At 45.9% G+C, this 17841-nt stretch overlaps 1 protein-coding gene across 2 annotated transcripts in view; it reads right to left on the minus strand.

Moving 5' to 3' along the window:
• The window catches only part of amacr (alpha-methylacyl-CoA racemase), a 112803-nt gene that overhangs the window by 59229 nt on the left and 35733 nt on the right, over nt 1-17841 (minus strand). For both annotated transcript variants that reach the window (XM_070867909.1, XM_070867917.1), the window contains exons 3-5: nt 14094-14237; nt 12854-13014; nt 6828-7014 (exon numbers count right to left, since the gene is read on the minus strand). In XM_070867909.1, coding sequence (XP_070724010.1) covers nt 6828-7014; nt 12854-13014; nt 14094-14237 — 492 coding nt within the window. The remainder of the gene's footprint in view (nt 1-6827; nt 7015-12853; nt 13015-14093; nt 14238-17841) is intronic.

A 17841-nucleotide genomic window follows, 5' to 3' on the forward strand; every position in this document is an offset into this window, starting at 1 on the left:
CCCCGTGAAGTCAACAGTATTTTTCTTTACAGGGTGAGATGATCTGGGGCTTTTCGCTCCCTAGTCCATCGTCACGGTACAAATGTGAGTTGGTTAGTTCTTCGCTGGGCTGCTGGGGATGGCGAGTTCGACTTTGTGCTCAAACATGATGTCAGTTGCCACTTGTGTGTGTTGGAGGGTCAAAGTTGGTGGTGTCTTCTTCGGGTTGTTCGTAGCTGTTGGTGAATCGCAATTTAATTTGGTCCAAATGTTTTGTGCGCGTTTGTCCATTGGTCAATTTGACCTGGAACACCCTATTCCCCTCTTTGGCTGTGACTGTGCCAACGAGCCATTTGGGACCATGTCCATAATTGAGCACAAACACGGTCATTGATCTCAATAACGCGTGACAAATTTGCGCGGTCATGGTACACACTTCGTTGATGCCGCTTGCTCTCTACCTGATCATGGAGATCAAGGTGGACAAGAGAGAGCCTCGTTTTCAGTGCCTTTTCATGAGCAGCTCAGCTGGGGGAACCCCGATGAGTGCGTGGGGTCTGGTACGGTAGCTGAGCAACATTCGGGACAGCCGGGTCTGCAGGGAGTCTTCCAACACGTGTTTCAAGTTTTGCTTGATGGTCTGAACTGCCCGTTCTGCCTGACCGTGGGATGCGGGCTTGAACGGGGCAGATGTGATGTGTTTGATCTCATTGCGGGTCATGAATTCCTTGAATTCAGCATTGGTGAAGCACAGCCCATTGTCGCTGATTAGGACATCAGGCAAGCCATGCATGGCAAACATGGCTCGTAGGCTTTCAAATAGTGGTCATGGACGTGCTTATACATTATTGCATATTCAATCCATTTTGAGTAAGCATTCACGACAACCAAAAACATTTTGCCTAGAAATGGGGCCGCATAGTCCACGTGGATCCTTGACCACAGTTTGGAGGGCCACGACCACAAACCTAGCGGTGCCTTTCTGGCATTGCTCAACTGAGAGCAAGTGTTGCACTGGAGCACGCATGACTCTAAATCTGAGTCGATGCCAGGCCACCACACATCGGATCTGGCTATGGCTTTCATCATTACAATGCCCGGGTGGATGCTGTGCAGCTCACAAATGAACGCATCTCTACCTTTCTTGGGCAAGACCACGAGATTGCCCCATAACAGACAGTCCGCCTGCAGGGACATTTCGTCTTTGCGTCCGTGGAACGGCTCAATTGCCTCCTGCATCTCCGCTGGGACACTGGACCAGCTCACATGGAGGACAGTTTTTTTAAAACCAAGGACAGTAAAGGATCCTGGCTGGCCGTAACGGGGGACTGTGTGTTCTCAAATGCCTCCATGACCATGAGCAAGTCCGCTGGCTGTGCCATTTCCACCTCGGTGGTGGGCAATGGCAGCCAACAGAGCATCTGCGCAGTTCTCTGTGCCCGGTCTGTGGCGGATTACATAGTTGTATGCCGACAGCGTGAGTGCCCATCTTTGGATGCGGACAGAGGCATTGGTGTTAATCCCTGTGCTCGCAGAGAACAATGATATGAGCGGCTTCTGGTTAGTTTCAAGCTCAAACTTGAGGCCAAATAAGTACTGGTGCATTTTTTTTTAACCCCGTAAACAACGTCAGAGCCTCTTTTTCAATCATGCTTTAGGCCTTGGACAAACTCCTGTATGCATACGCGACCGGTTGCAAAATCCCCAATTAGTTAGCCTGTTGTAACACACACCCGACCCCGTATGACGATGCATTGCATGTTAACACTAATCTTTTACAAGGGTTATACAGGACAAGCAGTTTGTTTGAACACAACAGATTTCTGGCTTTCTTAAAGGCAGCCTCTTATGAATTTCCCCATACCCAATCGTCTCCCTTGCACAGTAGTGCATGTAGGGGTTCTAGCAGTGTACTTAACCCAGATAGGAAATTACCAAAATAGTTAAGGTGTCCCAGGAACGACTGCAGCTCCGTCATGTTCTGTGGTCTCGATGCGTTCTTGGTGGCCTCCGTCTTGGCGTCGGTGGATCTGATGCCGTCTGCTGCGATTCTTCTGCCCAAGAACTTGACCTCCTGCGCCAGGAAAACACACTTCGAGCATTTTAACCTGAGCCCCATGCGATCCAACCGACTAAGAACCTCTTCCAGATCCTTCAAGTGCACAATGGTGTCCCGACCTGTAACCAGTATGCCATCCTGGAAAACCACAGTGCGAGGAACCGACTTTAGCAGGCTCTCTATGTTCCATTGGAGATTGCCGCAGCCGACCGAATCCCAAACGGGCACCTGTTATAGATGAACAGACTTTTGTGCGTGTTGATGCAGGTGAGGCCTTTCGAAGACTCCTCCAGCTCCTGCGTCATGTAGGCCGAGGTCAGGTCCAGCTTAGTGAACATCTTCCCTCCAGCCAGGGTCATCTGCCTTGGGTAGCGGGTACTGGTCATGTAGCGAAAAACGGTTTATCGTTACTTTATAGTCCCCACAAATTCTAACCGTGCTGTCCTCTAAGTACTGGGACAATCGGACTAGTCAACTCGTTGAATTCCACCGGCGCAATGATGCCTTCTCACTGCAGCCTGTCCAGCTCAATTTCTACTTTCTCACGTATCACGTATGGTACCGCCCATGCCTTGTGGTGGATGGGTCGCGTACTGGGAACGAAATGGATCTGCACTTTCGCCCCAGAGAAGCTTTCAATGTCTGGCTCGAACAACGATGGGAACTTGCTCAGAACCTGGGCACATGAGGTGCCATCGATGGACGAAAGCGCTCGGATGTCGTCCCAGTTCCAGCGGATTTTTTCCAGCCAGCTTCTGCTAAACAATGTGGGGCCAAACCCTGGCACAATCCACAGCGGGAGTTCGTGTACTGCTCCATCATAGGAGACTTTGACTTCTGCACTGCCAATTACATGGATTAGTTCCTTGGTGCAAGTCCTTAGTTTGGTGTGAATGGGGCTGAGCTTGGGCCCGTGTGCCTTTTTGCCCCACAGCCTGTCGAAGGCCTTTTTACTCATTATGGACTGACTTGCCCCTGTGTCCAGTTCCATAGATACTGGAATTCTGTTCAGTTCAACTTTCAACATTATTGTTGGACATTTCATAGTGAATATGTATACCCTGTACACGTTTGCCTCCTCGGTATGAGTCCCCAATTCAGCCTGATCCCTAGTGGATCGATCTTCCTCTGCAACATGGTGGTTTGCAGGGAATGCAGCTCGCTTGCACATTCACTGGAGGTGTCCCATTGTTCTGCAACCGTTGTACGCATAGTCCTTGAAGAGGCATTGATGGGGCCGATGATCACCTCCACAGCGCCAACAATGTGTTAACTGCCTCGCATTAATGATTGATGGCGGACTCTGGGTCATTGGAGGTCGGGCAGCAACAGCCAGTGTGTACGCTCTGCCATGTATATTCCTGCCCGAAACCGACGTTACTTTATGCACAGTACTGGCCAAAACTTCTTTACTCTGCGAAATCTGTTTGGTGTTGTCGCTGGTGGATATAAATGCCTGGGCTATCGTTATGGCTTTACTTAGATTCGGAGTTTCAACAGTCAACAGTTTGCAAAGGATTATCTCATGGCCAATGCCCAGTACAAAAAAGTCTCAGCATTTTTTTGAGGAATCCCTCAAATTCACAATGTCCTGTGAGGCGTTTTAGTTTGGCGACGTAGCTCGTCACTTCCTGGCCCTCCGATCATTGACACATGTAGAACCGGTATCTCGCCATCAAAACGCTTTCCTTCGTATTAAGGTACTCCCGGACCAGCATACACAATTCTTCGTAGAATTTCTCTGTTGGTTTTGCCAGAGCTAGGAGATTCTTCATGAGCCCATAGGTTATTGCCCCACAGACAGTTAGGAGGATCGCCCTTCGTTTAGCAGCATTCTCGTCCCCTTCTAGCTCGTTGGCCACAAAGTATTGGTCGAGTCTCTCCACGAAGGCCTCCCAATCGTCCACTTCTGAGAACTTCTCCAGGATACCGACTGTTCTTTACATTGTCACGCAGTTGTTCATAACAATTGGCGATGAGGTAATGCTCATAATAAAGGATGAAACGGAGTACTGTGTACAATGAGCAAGTGTGGCCTTAGCTCCTTTAATGCGACACCAGAATGCAGATACCTCGTGAGTGGCCTGCTTATATATCGTGCTCCCAAGGGATGCTGGGATCCCTTGGGACTCCAACTGGTAGGCCCTCTGGTGGTAGTGTAATACAGGTTACAAGGGGTTAAATACATAACAATTCCTTTCTCACTTATGTCCCCAACTAGCTTTCCTTTTAAAAGCATCCAAGCTAATTGTCTAAACTACTGCATGTGGTGGCAAGTTCCACATTCTTATAATTCTAGTAAATAGGTTTCTCCGGAATTCCACATTGGGCTTTTAGTGACCATCTTATATTTATGGCCTAGTTTTGGACTTCGCCACAAGTCAAAGCATTGTTTACTATGTGACAGCTAATTGTGCACATTGTTAATACAGTCCCCATCGCTTATAACGGGAGCATTGGTGTCAGTGCGATTTTCCCGCTACATGGAGTGGCTGGGGTAACAAATAAATGATGGTGTGAAGTATTGGAGGCATTAAAAAAAACTCAGGATAATTCTGTTCTGCATAAACCGAGGGGGTGTGTAAGAGGGAGAGTTAAATGGGCTAGGGTACGCCAATATTCCCCGTTAGGTGTGCGGCAGCGCGCTCTCTGCAGGTCTTCTCGGCACCTCCACCTAACTCCCAGCTCCGTTCATTTAAACCCCGCAATTAGCGCACTGGCACGTATGCACCGACTCCTTATCGCCCCGCGCCAACCCTTTGTGTCCCTCGAGGGAAATTGCCCCGCGGGACGAGAGGTCGGCGTGCGAGAAGCTGTGGTGCCCCGGCCGCCCTTAAAGAGGAGCTGGTAGCACGGCGGCCGCCATCTATTTTCTGTAGGACGACTTTTCAGTCGGCCAGACAATGGCGATTGCTGCAGCCCAGCACCCACTCTTGGGTGGCAGGCCACTGGCCCGGCAGATACCCTCCCTGCCGGCCCAGTGGCTGCCACTAAAGAGGCTGCAGAGTTCGCAGCGGCCCTTCCCTTTAAAAGGGGAAGTACGTTGTGAGGCGTCAGCGTGACTGTACAGGGTTTGGTGAGGCCGCACCTGGAGTACTGCGTGCAGTTTTGGTCACCTTACTTAAGGAAGGATATACTAGCTTTGGAGGGGGTACAGAGATGATTCACTAGGCTAATTCCGGAGATTAGGGGGTTACCTTATGATGATAGATTGAGTAGACTGGGTCTTTACTCGTTGGAGTTCAGAAGGATGAGGGGTGATCTTATAGAAACATTTAAAATAACGAAAGGGATAGACAAGATAGAGGCAGAGAGGTTGTTTTCACTGGTCGGGGAGACTAGAATTAGGGGGCACAGTCTCAAAATACGGGGGGGGGCCAATTTAAAACAGATTTGAGAAAGATTGTCTTCTCCCAAAGGGTTGTGAATCTGTGGAATTCTCTGCCCAAGGAAGCAGTTGAGGCTAGCTCATTGAATGTATTCAAGTCACAGATAGATAGATTTTTAACCAATAAGAGAATTAAGGATTATGGGGAGCGGGCGGGTAAGTGGAGCTGAGTCCACGGCCAGATCAGCCATGATCTTGTTGAATGGAGGAGCAGACTCGAGGGGCTAGATGGCCTACTCCTGTTCCTAATTCTTATGTTCGATGTTCTTATGACACGGCTCATCCGCTGAGGTGCTGAATGCGGCGCTGAGCGAGTGCTCCGTTAGCACAACAACAAATTTGTTTTAGACAAAAAGCCCAAATCTGCACCCATGCTAAAAAAACACCCAATTCGAATTATGCGCTCCAAACTCAGCGAGGGGAAAATTCGGCTGCATGACCTTAAAATTAGAGATGAGCCACGAGTGTAGTCAGGAAACACTATTTCCACACAAAGCAGTGGAAATGTGGAACTTGCTCCCCCAAAAGGCTGCGGATACTGGGTTCATTGATATTTTCAAGACTGTGATCATAAGATTTTTGTTGGGCAAGGGTATCAAAGAATATGGGACAAAGAAGTTGAGGTACAGATCAGTCATAATCTAAATGAATGGCAGAACAGGTTTGAGGGACTGAATGGCCTTCTCCTGTCCCTATTCATAGAAACTATAAAATTCTTACGGGTTTTAGACAGGTTAGATGCAGGAAGAATGTTCCCGATGTTGGGGAAGTCCAGAACCAGGGGTCACAGTCTAAAGATAAGGGGTAAGCCATTTAGGACCGAGATGAGGAGAAACTTCTTCACTCAGAATTGTGGGCATGTGGAATTTTCTACCACTGAAAGTTGTTGAGGCCAGTTCATCAGATATATTCAAAAGGGAGTTAGATGTGGCCCTTACGGCTAAAGGGATCAAGGGGTATGGAGAGAAAGCAGGAATGGGGTACTGAAGTTGCATTATCAGCCATGATCATAATGAATGGTGGTGCAGGCTCGAAGGGCCAAATGGTCTACTCCTACACCTATTTTCTATGTTTCTATTCCAGTGCAGAGAAGAAACTCAAGACTGATAACTCAAACTCCTGACACTAGGCTTTCAAGTTATGAGGAAAGATGAGCAAGGCTCAGACTTCTCAGGCTGGAAAGGAGGTGTCCAAGAGATGATCGTCTAGAGATATACAAGACTGTTAAGGCAATAGAAATGTTACCCCAAAAAATATTACTTCAAATTAAACTGTGGGAATAGAACAAGGGGGCAAAGGTTCAAGGGTAATGTTAAGACTGATATCAGGATACTTTTTCTTCACATTAAGAGTAAATATTTGATAATCAGATCAAGTAGTCATGGCAAAAAACCCACTTGCCTTCTATCAGCTGGTCATAGAATTGAGGTTCCAATGCACCAACGGCCATGTACTTTCCATCAGATGTCTTGTAGGTTTCATAGAATGGCGCTCCAGTGTCCAGTAGGTTTTCACCTCTTTGCTGATCCCAAATACTCAATTTTTGTGATTTCCAAAGCCAGGAGCTACAGTAAGCTGCTCCTTCGACCTAACAAACGGCAGACAGATTTTAAAAAATATATAAGAATTGAAAATTGGTAATGCAGGAAATTTGGAGATCAACACAATGATGGTGGTGGTTGTTAAAATATTGGAATTGAGCAACTTGACCTCATTCCTGTCTGATCATACATTTTAAAACTCAAATCAGGCCATCGATGAGGTTCGTGCAAAAGGCAGGCGGGGCCTAATTGAAATTCAAAAGTCGCAGCCCGATGACATCGGTGCCGCCACTTAAACTTAACTGCACGTCAGGGAGAGGCCCGTGCCGTGGGATTCCCGGCAGCAGATCAGAGGCAAGAGGAGCCGACTTGCCAAGTTAAGTACAAGATGTGCTCCTTTTAAAATTCCTTGTGGGTCAAGAGGAGCAGGAAAAGACTTACATTTATATAGTGCCTTTCGTGACCCGAGGACATCCAAAGCACTTTACAACTAATGAAGTACTTTTAGTCACTGTTGCAATGTAGGAAACCCGGCAGCCAATTTGTGCATAACAAGCACTTAAAGAACAAGCGATAATGACCAGATAATCTGTTTTTGTTAAGTTGATTGAGGGATAAATATTGGCCAGGACATCGTGGATAACTTCACTGCTCTCGAAATAGCGCCTTGGGATCTTTTACGTCCACCTGCGAGAGCAGACAGAGTCTCAGTTTAACAGCTCACCTGAAAGACAGTACACCTCTGACAGTGCAGCACTCCCGCAGTACTGCACTGGAGTGTCAGCTGAGAATTTTGTACTCAAGTCACTGGAGTGGGACTTGAACCCACAACCTTATGACTCCAAGCCGAGAGTGCTACCAACTGAGCCACAGCTGACACCTCCAAATCTCACAAGGATTCCCTCACCTCCCCCAGCCCTGAGGACGGCCAGACTTTGCAGCCTCCCACCTCTGCACCCATCCCAATCCAGATCACGGCCCAGAGCATGGATGCTGTTGTTGGATCAACAGTTGCTCGATATGCCTGGCCATGCAGTGCCTAAGCCTTGGTCAGGACTATGCAGGGCTGGAGTTTACATTCATTCTGTTTTGTATTTAAAGACACTCAAGTATTACATAGAAACAGACGTAGAAAATAGGTGCAGGAGTAGGCCATTCGGCCCTTTGTGCCTGCACCACCATTCAATAAGATCATGGCTGATCATTCACCTCAGTACCCCTTTCCTACTTTCTCTCCATATGTCTTGATCCCTTTTGCCTTAAGGGCCATATCTAACTCCCTCTTGAATATATCCAATGAACTGGCCTCAACAACTCTCTGCGGAAGAGAATGCCACAGGTTAACTGAGTGAAGAACCTTCTTCTCTTCTCGGTCCTAAATGACTTACCCCTTATCCTTAGACTGTGTCCCCTGGTTTTGGACACCAACATCTGGAACATTCTTCCTGCATCTAACCTGTCCAGTCCCGTCAGAATTTTATATGCTTCTATGAGATCCCCCTTCATCCTTCTAAACTCCAGTGAATACAGGCCCAATCGATCCAGTCTCTCCTCATATGTCAGTCCTGCCATTCCGGTGAAACTTCGCTGCACTCCCTCAATAGCAAGAATGTCCTTCCTCAGATTAGGAGACCAAAACTGAACACAATATTCCAGGTGAGGCCTCACCAAGGCCCTGTATAGCTGCAGCAAGACCTCCCTGCTCCTATACTCAAATCCCCTAGCTATGAAGGCCAACATACCATTTGCCGCCTTCACCGCCTGCTGTACCTGCATGCCAACCTTCAATGGCTGATGTACCATGACACCCAGGTCTCGTTGCACATCCCCTTTTCCTAATTTGCCGCCATTCAGATAATATTCTGCCACCAAAGTGGATAACCTCACATTCATCCACATTATACTGCATCTGCCATGCATTTGCCCGCTCACCTAACTTGTCCAAATCACCCTGCAGCCTCTTAGCATCCTCCTCACAGCTCACACCGCCACCCAGCTTAGTGTCATCTGCAAACTTGGAGATATTACTCTCAATTCCTTCATCTAAATCATTGATGTATATTGTAAATAGCTGGCGTCCCAGCACTGAGCCCTGTGGCACCTCACTAGTCACTGCCTGCCATTCTGAAAAGGACCCTTTTATCCCGACTCTTTGCTTCCTGTCTGCCAACCAGTTCTCGATCCACGTCAATACATTACCCCCAATACCATGTGCTTTAATTTTGCACACAAATCTCTTGTGTGGGACCTTGTCAAAAGCCTTTTGAAAGATCAAAATACATCACATCCATTGGTTCTCCCTTGTCCACTCTACTAGTTACATCCTCAAAAAATTCTAGAAGATTTGTCAAGCATGATTTCCCGGTCATAAATCCATGCTGACTTGGACTGATCCGGTCACTGCTTTCCAAATGCGCTGCTATTTCATCTTTAATAATTGATTCCAACATTTTCCCCACTACTGATGTCAGGCTAACCGGTCTATAATTCCCCGTTTTCTCTCTCCCTCCTTTTTTTTAAAAAAAAAGTGGCGTTACATTAGCTACCCTCCAATCCATAGGAACTGGACCAGAGTCTATAGAATGTTGGAAAATGACCACCAATGCATCCACTAGTTCTAGGGCCACTCCCTTAAGTACTCTGGGATGCAGACTATCAGGCCCCGGGGATTTATTAGCCTTCAATCCCATCAATTTCCCGAACACAATTTCTCACCTAATAAGGATTTCCCTCAGTTCCTCCTTCTCGCTAGACCCTCGGTCCCCTAGTATTTCAGGAAGGTTATTTGTGTCTTTCTTTGTGAAGACAGAACCAAAGTATTTGTTCAATTGGTCTGCCATTTCTTTGTTCCCCATTATAAATTCACCCGATTCTGACTGCAAGGGTTCTACATTTGTCTTCACTAATCTTTTTCTCTTCACATATCTATAGAAGCTTTTGTAGTCAGTCTTTATGTTCTCAGCAAGCTTCCTCTCATACTCTATTTCCCCCCTCCTAATTAAACGCTTTGTCCTCCTCTGCTGAATTCTAAATTTCTCCCAGTCCTCAGGTTTGTTGGTGTCCTTTGGGCAGCAAAGCGAAGTGAGCAGCCCACGAAGCATCCAAAGCAGCAGAAAAACACATCCCTTCAGAACCCATGGAATATTCCAGGTTTCTTCCTGTTGTCTTGCCTGGTTGCTAGAGTTCGGAGGTGACTGTATTTCATAGGAACAGGAGTTGGCCATTTAGTCCCTCGAGTCTGTACCACCATTCAATTAGATGATGGATGATCTGTATCTTAACTCCACCCGCCCACCTTGGTTCTGTACCCCTTAATAGCCTTGCTTGACAAACATCAAATCAATTTCAGTTTAGAAATTTTCAATTGACCGAACCACAACAGCATTTTTTTGGGGGGGGCGGGGGGGAAAAAGAGGTTTCCAGATTTCCACTACCCTGTGTGTGAAGTAGTGCTTTCGGACATCACCCCTGAAAGGCAAAGTTCTAATTTTAAGTTTTGGCCCTTTTTTCTGAGCTTTCCTACCAGAGGAAATAGTTTCTTTATCTACCCTATGAAGTCCTTTAATCATCTTAAACACTTCAAATAGATCACCTCTTAATATTTTCTACTCGAGGGAATACAAGCCCAGACAATTCAACTCATCCTCCTAAGTTAATCTTTTTAGCCCTAGTATCAGTCTGGTGAATCTGCGATGCACTTTCTCCACAGACAATGTATCCTTCCTGAGATGCAGTGCCCAGAGCTGAATACAGTCCTCCAGATGGGATTCAATCAGAACTCTGTACAGCTGTAACATAACTTCCTCCCCTTTGTATTTCAGCCCTCGAGATATTGGCCAATGTTTCATTAGCCTTTTAAATTATTTTTGTATGTGTCCACTAGCTTTTAATGACTTCTGTACTTGGACCCATAAATCTCTCTGCTCATTCGCAGTTCCTAGCTTCTCGTCATTTAGAAAATGCTCTGATTTATCTTTCTTGGGTCCAAAGTGGATGACCTCACATTTCCCCACACTGAACTCCATCTGCCCCAGTTTTGTCCAGTCACTTAATCTATCAATGTCTCTTTCCAATTATCTGCTCCCATCTACACTATTTACTGTGCCACCTAACTTAGTGTCATCAGCAAACTTAGCTATTGGACCTGAAATTCCCTCAGACCAGAAATTTTTTTACGAATTTACCCGGTGGTCCCGGAGGAAGTTTCTCTTCCCGCGCTGCGAAGCACACTCCCGTCCTTCAGGTACAGTATTCCACAGCATTTTCATTAATAGCAATGAGAAGTCCGTATCTACGAGTTCTTATTGCTATTAATGAGAAAAACAAACACACTAAACACAATAAAAAATAAAAAACACACCTCACAATTAAAATTAATTGAAATTAAAATTAATAAATGTCTTGGGGGGGGGGGGGGGGGGGAAATATTTTCCGATTAAAAAAAGTTTTTTGAATTATGGTTTAAAATAAACTTACTGTAGTGGGGAGGGTTTTTAAACAATAAAGTGTTATTTAAATTTAATTTTATGATGTTTTTGTATGTTTTAAATCTCTTACATCTGTAAAAGTAGGCTATGCACCTGTTTTTATCAGGCACAAGAGTTTTCTGAGCAAGATATGGATAAATACCGCAACCTTGTCCTTGCAAATGTCCTCGCTCCCGAGATACAGAGGATCTGTCAAGTTGGAGCTTGACAGATCGGAAGCGCCCGTTTTCAGCGCATGCACATTGTGCGCGGAAAACCGGCTTTTGCGATGCCTTCCCCTGTCTGTACAGACCCGGGAAGGCTGGGATTTCCAGGCCAATATGGCTCTCTATTCTTTCATCTATGTCATTTATAAATATATAGTGAAAGGCTGTGGCCCAAGTACAGATGCTTGGGGAATATCATTAGTCATATCCTACCCATTATCCCTACTCTCCACCTCCTATCTTCTAACCAATTCATTATCCAAGCCAATAGATTGCCTCCAATTCCCAGCACACTCATTTTGTTAAACGTCTCTTTTTGGGAGCCTTGTCGAATGCCTTCTGGAAGTCCGTATAAATAACATCTATAGTCACTCACTTATCTGCCACGCTAGTTGCTTCCTCAAAAAATTCAAATAGGTTAGTTAGACATGACTTACCCTATCCAGCTGACTCTCTCTAATCAGTTCATATTTGTCCCAATGCTGAGTCACTCTGTCCTTAATAACAGATTCTAAATACCCCACAACTGACATTAGACCTATAATTTCCTAGTTTATCGCTCTTACCCTTAAACAATGGAGTGATGTGGGCAATTTTCCAGTCCAAGGGAACAGTTCCTGAATCAAAAGTGTTTTGGAATATCACGAATAATGCACGAACAATTTCACCACCACCTTCTTTTAATAGACTGGATTGGAAACCATCAGGTCCTAATAACATTAGTTTCTCCATCACCATTTTTTTTATTACTTGTATTGAATCTAGTTAGTTCCTCTCGATTTCTTTTATCGATTGTGTTTCATATGGCTCACCTTGGTTATCCCCAGATCCATAAAATTAAATGTTAATATTTGTGGCCTGGCAGCCACTGAGAACCAGAGAACGTGGCATGAAATGGTGGCCAATGATGATGGCCTGGAGCATGCAGCCTCCCTACTGACTGTCGGGTACTGTCCTCTCGGGTCTCTGGCAGCAGCCTCCGGCCAATACCCAATGCTCCCACCCGCCTGGTCGGCTGTTGGTCAGAAGCTGGACCAAAATTATTCAAACGAGGCCTTGGGATTAAGATCGACAGGGCCTCAACGTCCCCAGCCTTGCATCGTCTGCTGTCGGGCTCCCCCTTATCCTTCCCACCGCCCCGTTAATATCAGGTTAGAAGTTTTAAGTTTTTTGTAGTTAAAGTATCAGCTCACCATGCTCGCATCGATGACCTGTCCTTTTCCAGATCGTGTTCTCTCGTACAGAGCTAGGATTATACCCATAGCACACATAACTCCACCTCCAGCTATGTCAGCCACAATGTTTAGTGGTGCATAGGGATTCTCACCTTTCCTGCCAAATTTTGACAGCAGGCCTGAGTTCCAAATGAATGGTGTTAGTAAATTGCTTTACGAAAACACAGCTGTATACATTTTCCTACAGAGAAACAGATCTTAACATTAACGTTTATTTTATGCATTCTCTAAATTATGGGCATCGCTGGCAAAGCTGGCATTTATTGCCATCCCTAGTTGCCCCCCTTGAAAAGATAGCGGTGGGGCAGCTTCTTGAACTGCTGCAGTCCTTGTGGTGAAGGTACTCCTATATTGCTATTAGGTCGGGTGTTTCAAGATACGACTCAAATTTCTATAGACTAATGAGGTTCCCGCTCATTTCTGGCAGGCAACTGAACCATCACTTAAATGCCCCACCAAAATGCCAACGGAAATGGGGCAGTAACTATTGTGCTGCTATTTCAACTGTGCTACCACCCTGATCGTGCCTGGCAGAGGGGCTGCAAAATGGCCCCAATATTTCTTGATCTGCATTTTCTGGATGAACAGAGTTGCATTTTATATTTTTGGCAATGATATAATCAGAACAATTTAAGAAAAAAGTACTTCTGCAAGAAGGTGCCTTAGCACTACTGTAAAACATTCCAGAGCTAGTGTAGGCTGGAAACAAAACAACCAATACAAATTAATGTTGTCCCTACATAGTGGTCCACCGAAGAGGCATACAAGTGATAGCCTGAGAACAACCTGTCCACTCCTTCTTGGTCGGGAATATTTTACACCATGGCTTACACTATTTGACACATAAGCCAACATTCAAAAACTATTCTCTGACTGCACTGTATACCACTCACTGATGCTGCAAGTATGCCTCAGTTTTACAACTCGCACATCATTCAGTTGGATCGATTAGTTATATAAATATTGTAGTCATAGCAAGAATTTAATGTTTTAAGGAAAATAATTCCAAAAACAGAAAAAAGAAAATCTTCAATAAAATGCAAACCTCTGATCGATCAGAATAGCATTTGAATTGAATCTCATCTCCCCTCCTGTTCAAAATCTGCTCAACTCCTGTGAATGTGGTTAATTTACACTAGCCCACAGAGTAACAATCATTTATTTACGCTGAACATGATGATAAATCCATTCCAATTACCTGAGAGAGCAATGTAGTTGATATCATGCCCAGCACTCCTGGAATATAGTCCACTCTGTCCAAATCCAGTCAGCCTGGCATATATAAGCCTTGGATTCTGTCTAAGTATAGCTTCAGGGCCAAGACCCAGCTTCTCCATGACACCTATGAAGAGATACCAGTTTTGTGCACTTAGATCAGCCAGCAGACCATCTAACTCTTTGAAGAACACAATAGCAATGTAAAAGTAAGGCAAGAAAGTAAAAAGAAATGCAAATAAATATTGCATGTCAGGAAGCTGGTGCCTGTTGGGAATGCCAATTCATGGCACCTCAAAGCAGTGGATGCAGATTTAATTCTGCATTCTAAGATATATACTTGAAAAGGAAAAATGTGCAGGAATATAGTGAAAGAGCAGAGAAGTGGGACTTATTGGATAGCTCTTTCAATCATACAGCACAGGAGGCCATTCCACCCATCTTCGGGCATGGTGGGCCGAATGGCCTCCTTCTGTGCTTTACGATTCGATGATTTTAGCCATAGGGCTAGAAATTCCATTTTTGGTCATAGCAGTATTTTTCCACAAAAAAATACCGCTATGACTCCACTATGATTTTGAGGCCCAACAGCCAGGAAAAAATGCGCCCAGCGGTAAAAATCGGCGTTACACGAGGATTTGTGGCACAAACCGGGAATTTTCTGTAACTTTCCTCTGAGACCGATACCACCTGCGATTTGGGCCTAGGGAGGGGGGGGGGGGGGAAAAACACCAAAAATAAAATTCCAATAAACAAAAATTAAGCATTCACAAGATCCTTTTCCATCGAATCGCTGCAAAAGAATAAAAAAATTAAAACTTTAACTTACCTTTTTTGCAGGTCTTCATACCTACTGCTGTTCCAAGGGCTGCAACGCAGGTTTTTCCCCGGTGTTTATTTTTGTCCTATCTACGGGTCATCGCTGAGCCGAATATCGAGTGAAAGCACTTGTTTCAGTCTTACACACCGACGGTCCGCTCCCCAGCGGTATTTAAAAACTGCCGGCACAAGACTTCCAAGGAATTTCCCACCGCACCATTTTCCGCCAAAAACGACGAAATATCACTGAAAAACCTGGCGCGAGGTTGGGGGATTTCCAGCCCATAGTATTTTATGTGTACACAGATGGTTTTAGTCATTGTTTATGAAATTTTTTCTGGGGATTGTTACAATGTACAAGTTTCTACTCCCACACAGAGGTTTTACCTCTGCAATGCTAAATAGAAAGATTCCACATAGATATTCCCATGTACTGGGAGGTTAAAGTTACAGCAGGTTAAAGTACTGTGAATTCAACTCTCGGATATGGACTAGCACAGAAAGATTTAACAACATCTCCCCTCTCTGCAAGTTACAAGGGTCCTAAGTAGATTAAGTTTTGACAGTCTCCGTCCAGTCATAGTGAGCCCAGTTATGCCTGTAATTCAGCACAAAGGGGTAATGAGTTAGTAATTTCCTTTCGGGAGGCTGTACAGATAACTGGTGTGCCAAATGGAAAACATTGCACGGGTGCGATTGAAGTTGGAACTAAAAAAAGATTGGGAATGCTTTGATCGCTACAAGTAGCAAATCATAAGTACATTCCATTTTGAATGAATTTACTACACAAAGACTAATGCCATTTTCTCCTCATTGTTAGAGCAGAACACAAAAAGGTAACTGAGAGGAAGTGCTTAATGGCAACAATGGTGTGTTTGCCAGCATCAATATTCCTCATGACAATTACAACAACAACTTTTATTTATATAGCACCTTTAATGTAGTAAAACGTCCCATGGCGCTACACAGCAGTGTTGTATGACAAAACATATAAATTTGACACTGAGCCACACAAGAAGAAAGCTTGGTCAAAGAGGTAGGTTTTAAGGAGCGTCTTGAAGGAGGAAAGAGAGGTAGAAGTGGAGAGGTATATGGAGGGAATTCGAGAGTTTAGGGCCCAGACAGCTGAAGGCACAGCCACCATTGGTTGAGCAGTTATAATCAGGGATGCTCAAGAGGGCAGAATTTGAGGAGCGCAGACATCTCGGGGGGGCTGTGAGGCTGAAAGAGATTAGAGAGATAGGTAGGGACGAGACCATGGAGGGATTTGTAAATAAGGATGACAATTTTGAAATCGAGGCATTGCTTTAACCGGGAGTCAAAGTAGGTCAGCGAGCACAGGGTGATGGGTGTACTGGACTTGGTGAGAGTTAGGACATGGGCGGCCAAGCTTTGAATGACCTCAAGTTTACGTAGGGTAGAATGTTGGAGGGCAGCCAGGAGTGCGTGGAGTAGTCAAGTCTAGAGGTAACAAAGGCATGGATGAGGGATTCAGCAGCGGATGAGCTGAGGCAGGGGCGGAGATGGGCGATGTTACAGAGGTGGAAATAGGCAGTCTTATTTATGCTGCGGATGTGTGGGTGGAAGCTCATTTCAGGGTCAAATGTGACATCCAGGTTGTGAGCAGCCTAGTTCAGCCTCAGATAGACACTCAGAAAAGGGATGGAGTCAGTGGCTAGGGAACACAGTTTGTGGTGGCGACCAAAGACAATGGCTTTGGTCTTCCCAATATTTAATTGGAGAACATTTCTGCTCATCCAGTACTGGATGTCAGACAAGAAGTCTGACAATTTAGAGATCATGGAGGAGTCGAGAGAAGTGGTGTAGAGGTAGAGCTGGGTGTCGTCAGCGTACATGTGGAAACTGACTCCAGGTTTTCGAATGATGTCACCAAGAGGCAGCATATAGATGAGAAATAGGAGGGGGCCAAGGATAGATCCTTGGGGGACACCAGAGGTAATGATGCGGGAGTGGGAAGAGAAACCGATGCGGGAGTGGGAAGAGAAACCATTGCAGATGGCTACGACTAGATAGATAAGAATGGTACCAGGCGAGTGCAGTTCCACCCAGCTGGATGATGGTGGAGAGGCGTTGGAGGAGGATGGAGTGGTCAACTGTGTCAAAGGTTGCAGATACGTAGAGGACGACGAGGAAGGATAGTTTACCTTTGTCACAGTCAAAGTATGTCATTTGTGACTTTTATTGGAGCCGTTTCAGTACTGTGACAGGGGCAAAAACCAGATTGAAAGAATTTAAACATGGAGTTCTGGGAAAGATGGTCATGGATTTGGGAAGCGACAACACGTTCAAGGACTTTGGAGAGTAAAGGGAAGTTGGAAATGGGGCGTAAGCCAGCAAGCACAGTGGGGTCAAGGAATGATTTTTTGAGGAAAGGGGTGATGACGGCAGAGTTGAGGGAGAGGGGGACAGTACGTGAGTAGAGCGAACCGTTACCAATGTCGGCTGACATTAGAGCCAGAAAAGGAAGTGACTGGGTGGTCAGCAGTTTAGTGCGAATAGGGTCAAGGGAGCAGGAAGTGAGTCTCATGAACAAGATGAGCGTGGACAGGTCAAGAGAGGAGATCAGGGAGAAACTAGAGAAAGATGCGAGTTTAGGGCTAGGGCACGGGGGAACCTCAGAGGAAGTTTGGCCCGACTTACAGGTCCTCTGGCCCTCGGCGCAGCCAGCACGAGCTGTGGGGGGGGGGGGGGGTGGAGCCAGGTCCCGGCGCTGAAAACAGTGCCGGGACCTCTGCACATGCGCGCTACAGTCGGCACGCAAGTGCAGTAGCTCCAGGCGCCGAACTGTGTGGGAGGGGCCCGAAGCACGCAGCCCCTAGCCCTGGCTGAACGGCCTCACTGGGGCTGCGTGAATAAGGCTCCTCCCACGGCCAGCTCCTGCTCCCCCCCCC

Source organism: Pristiophorus japonicus, chromosome 2 (genome assembly GCF_044704955.1).
Source record: "Pristiophorus japonicus isolate sPriJap1 chromosome 2, sPriJap1.hap1, whole genome shotgun sequence".
Classification (NCBI taxonomy): Eukaryota; Metazoa; Chordata; class Chondrichthyes; family Pristiophoridae; genus Pristiophorus; species Pristiophorus japonicus.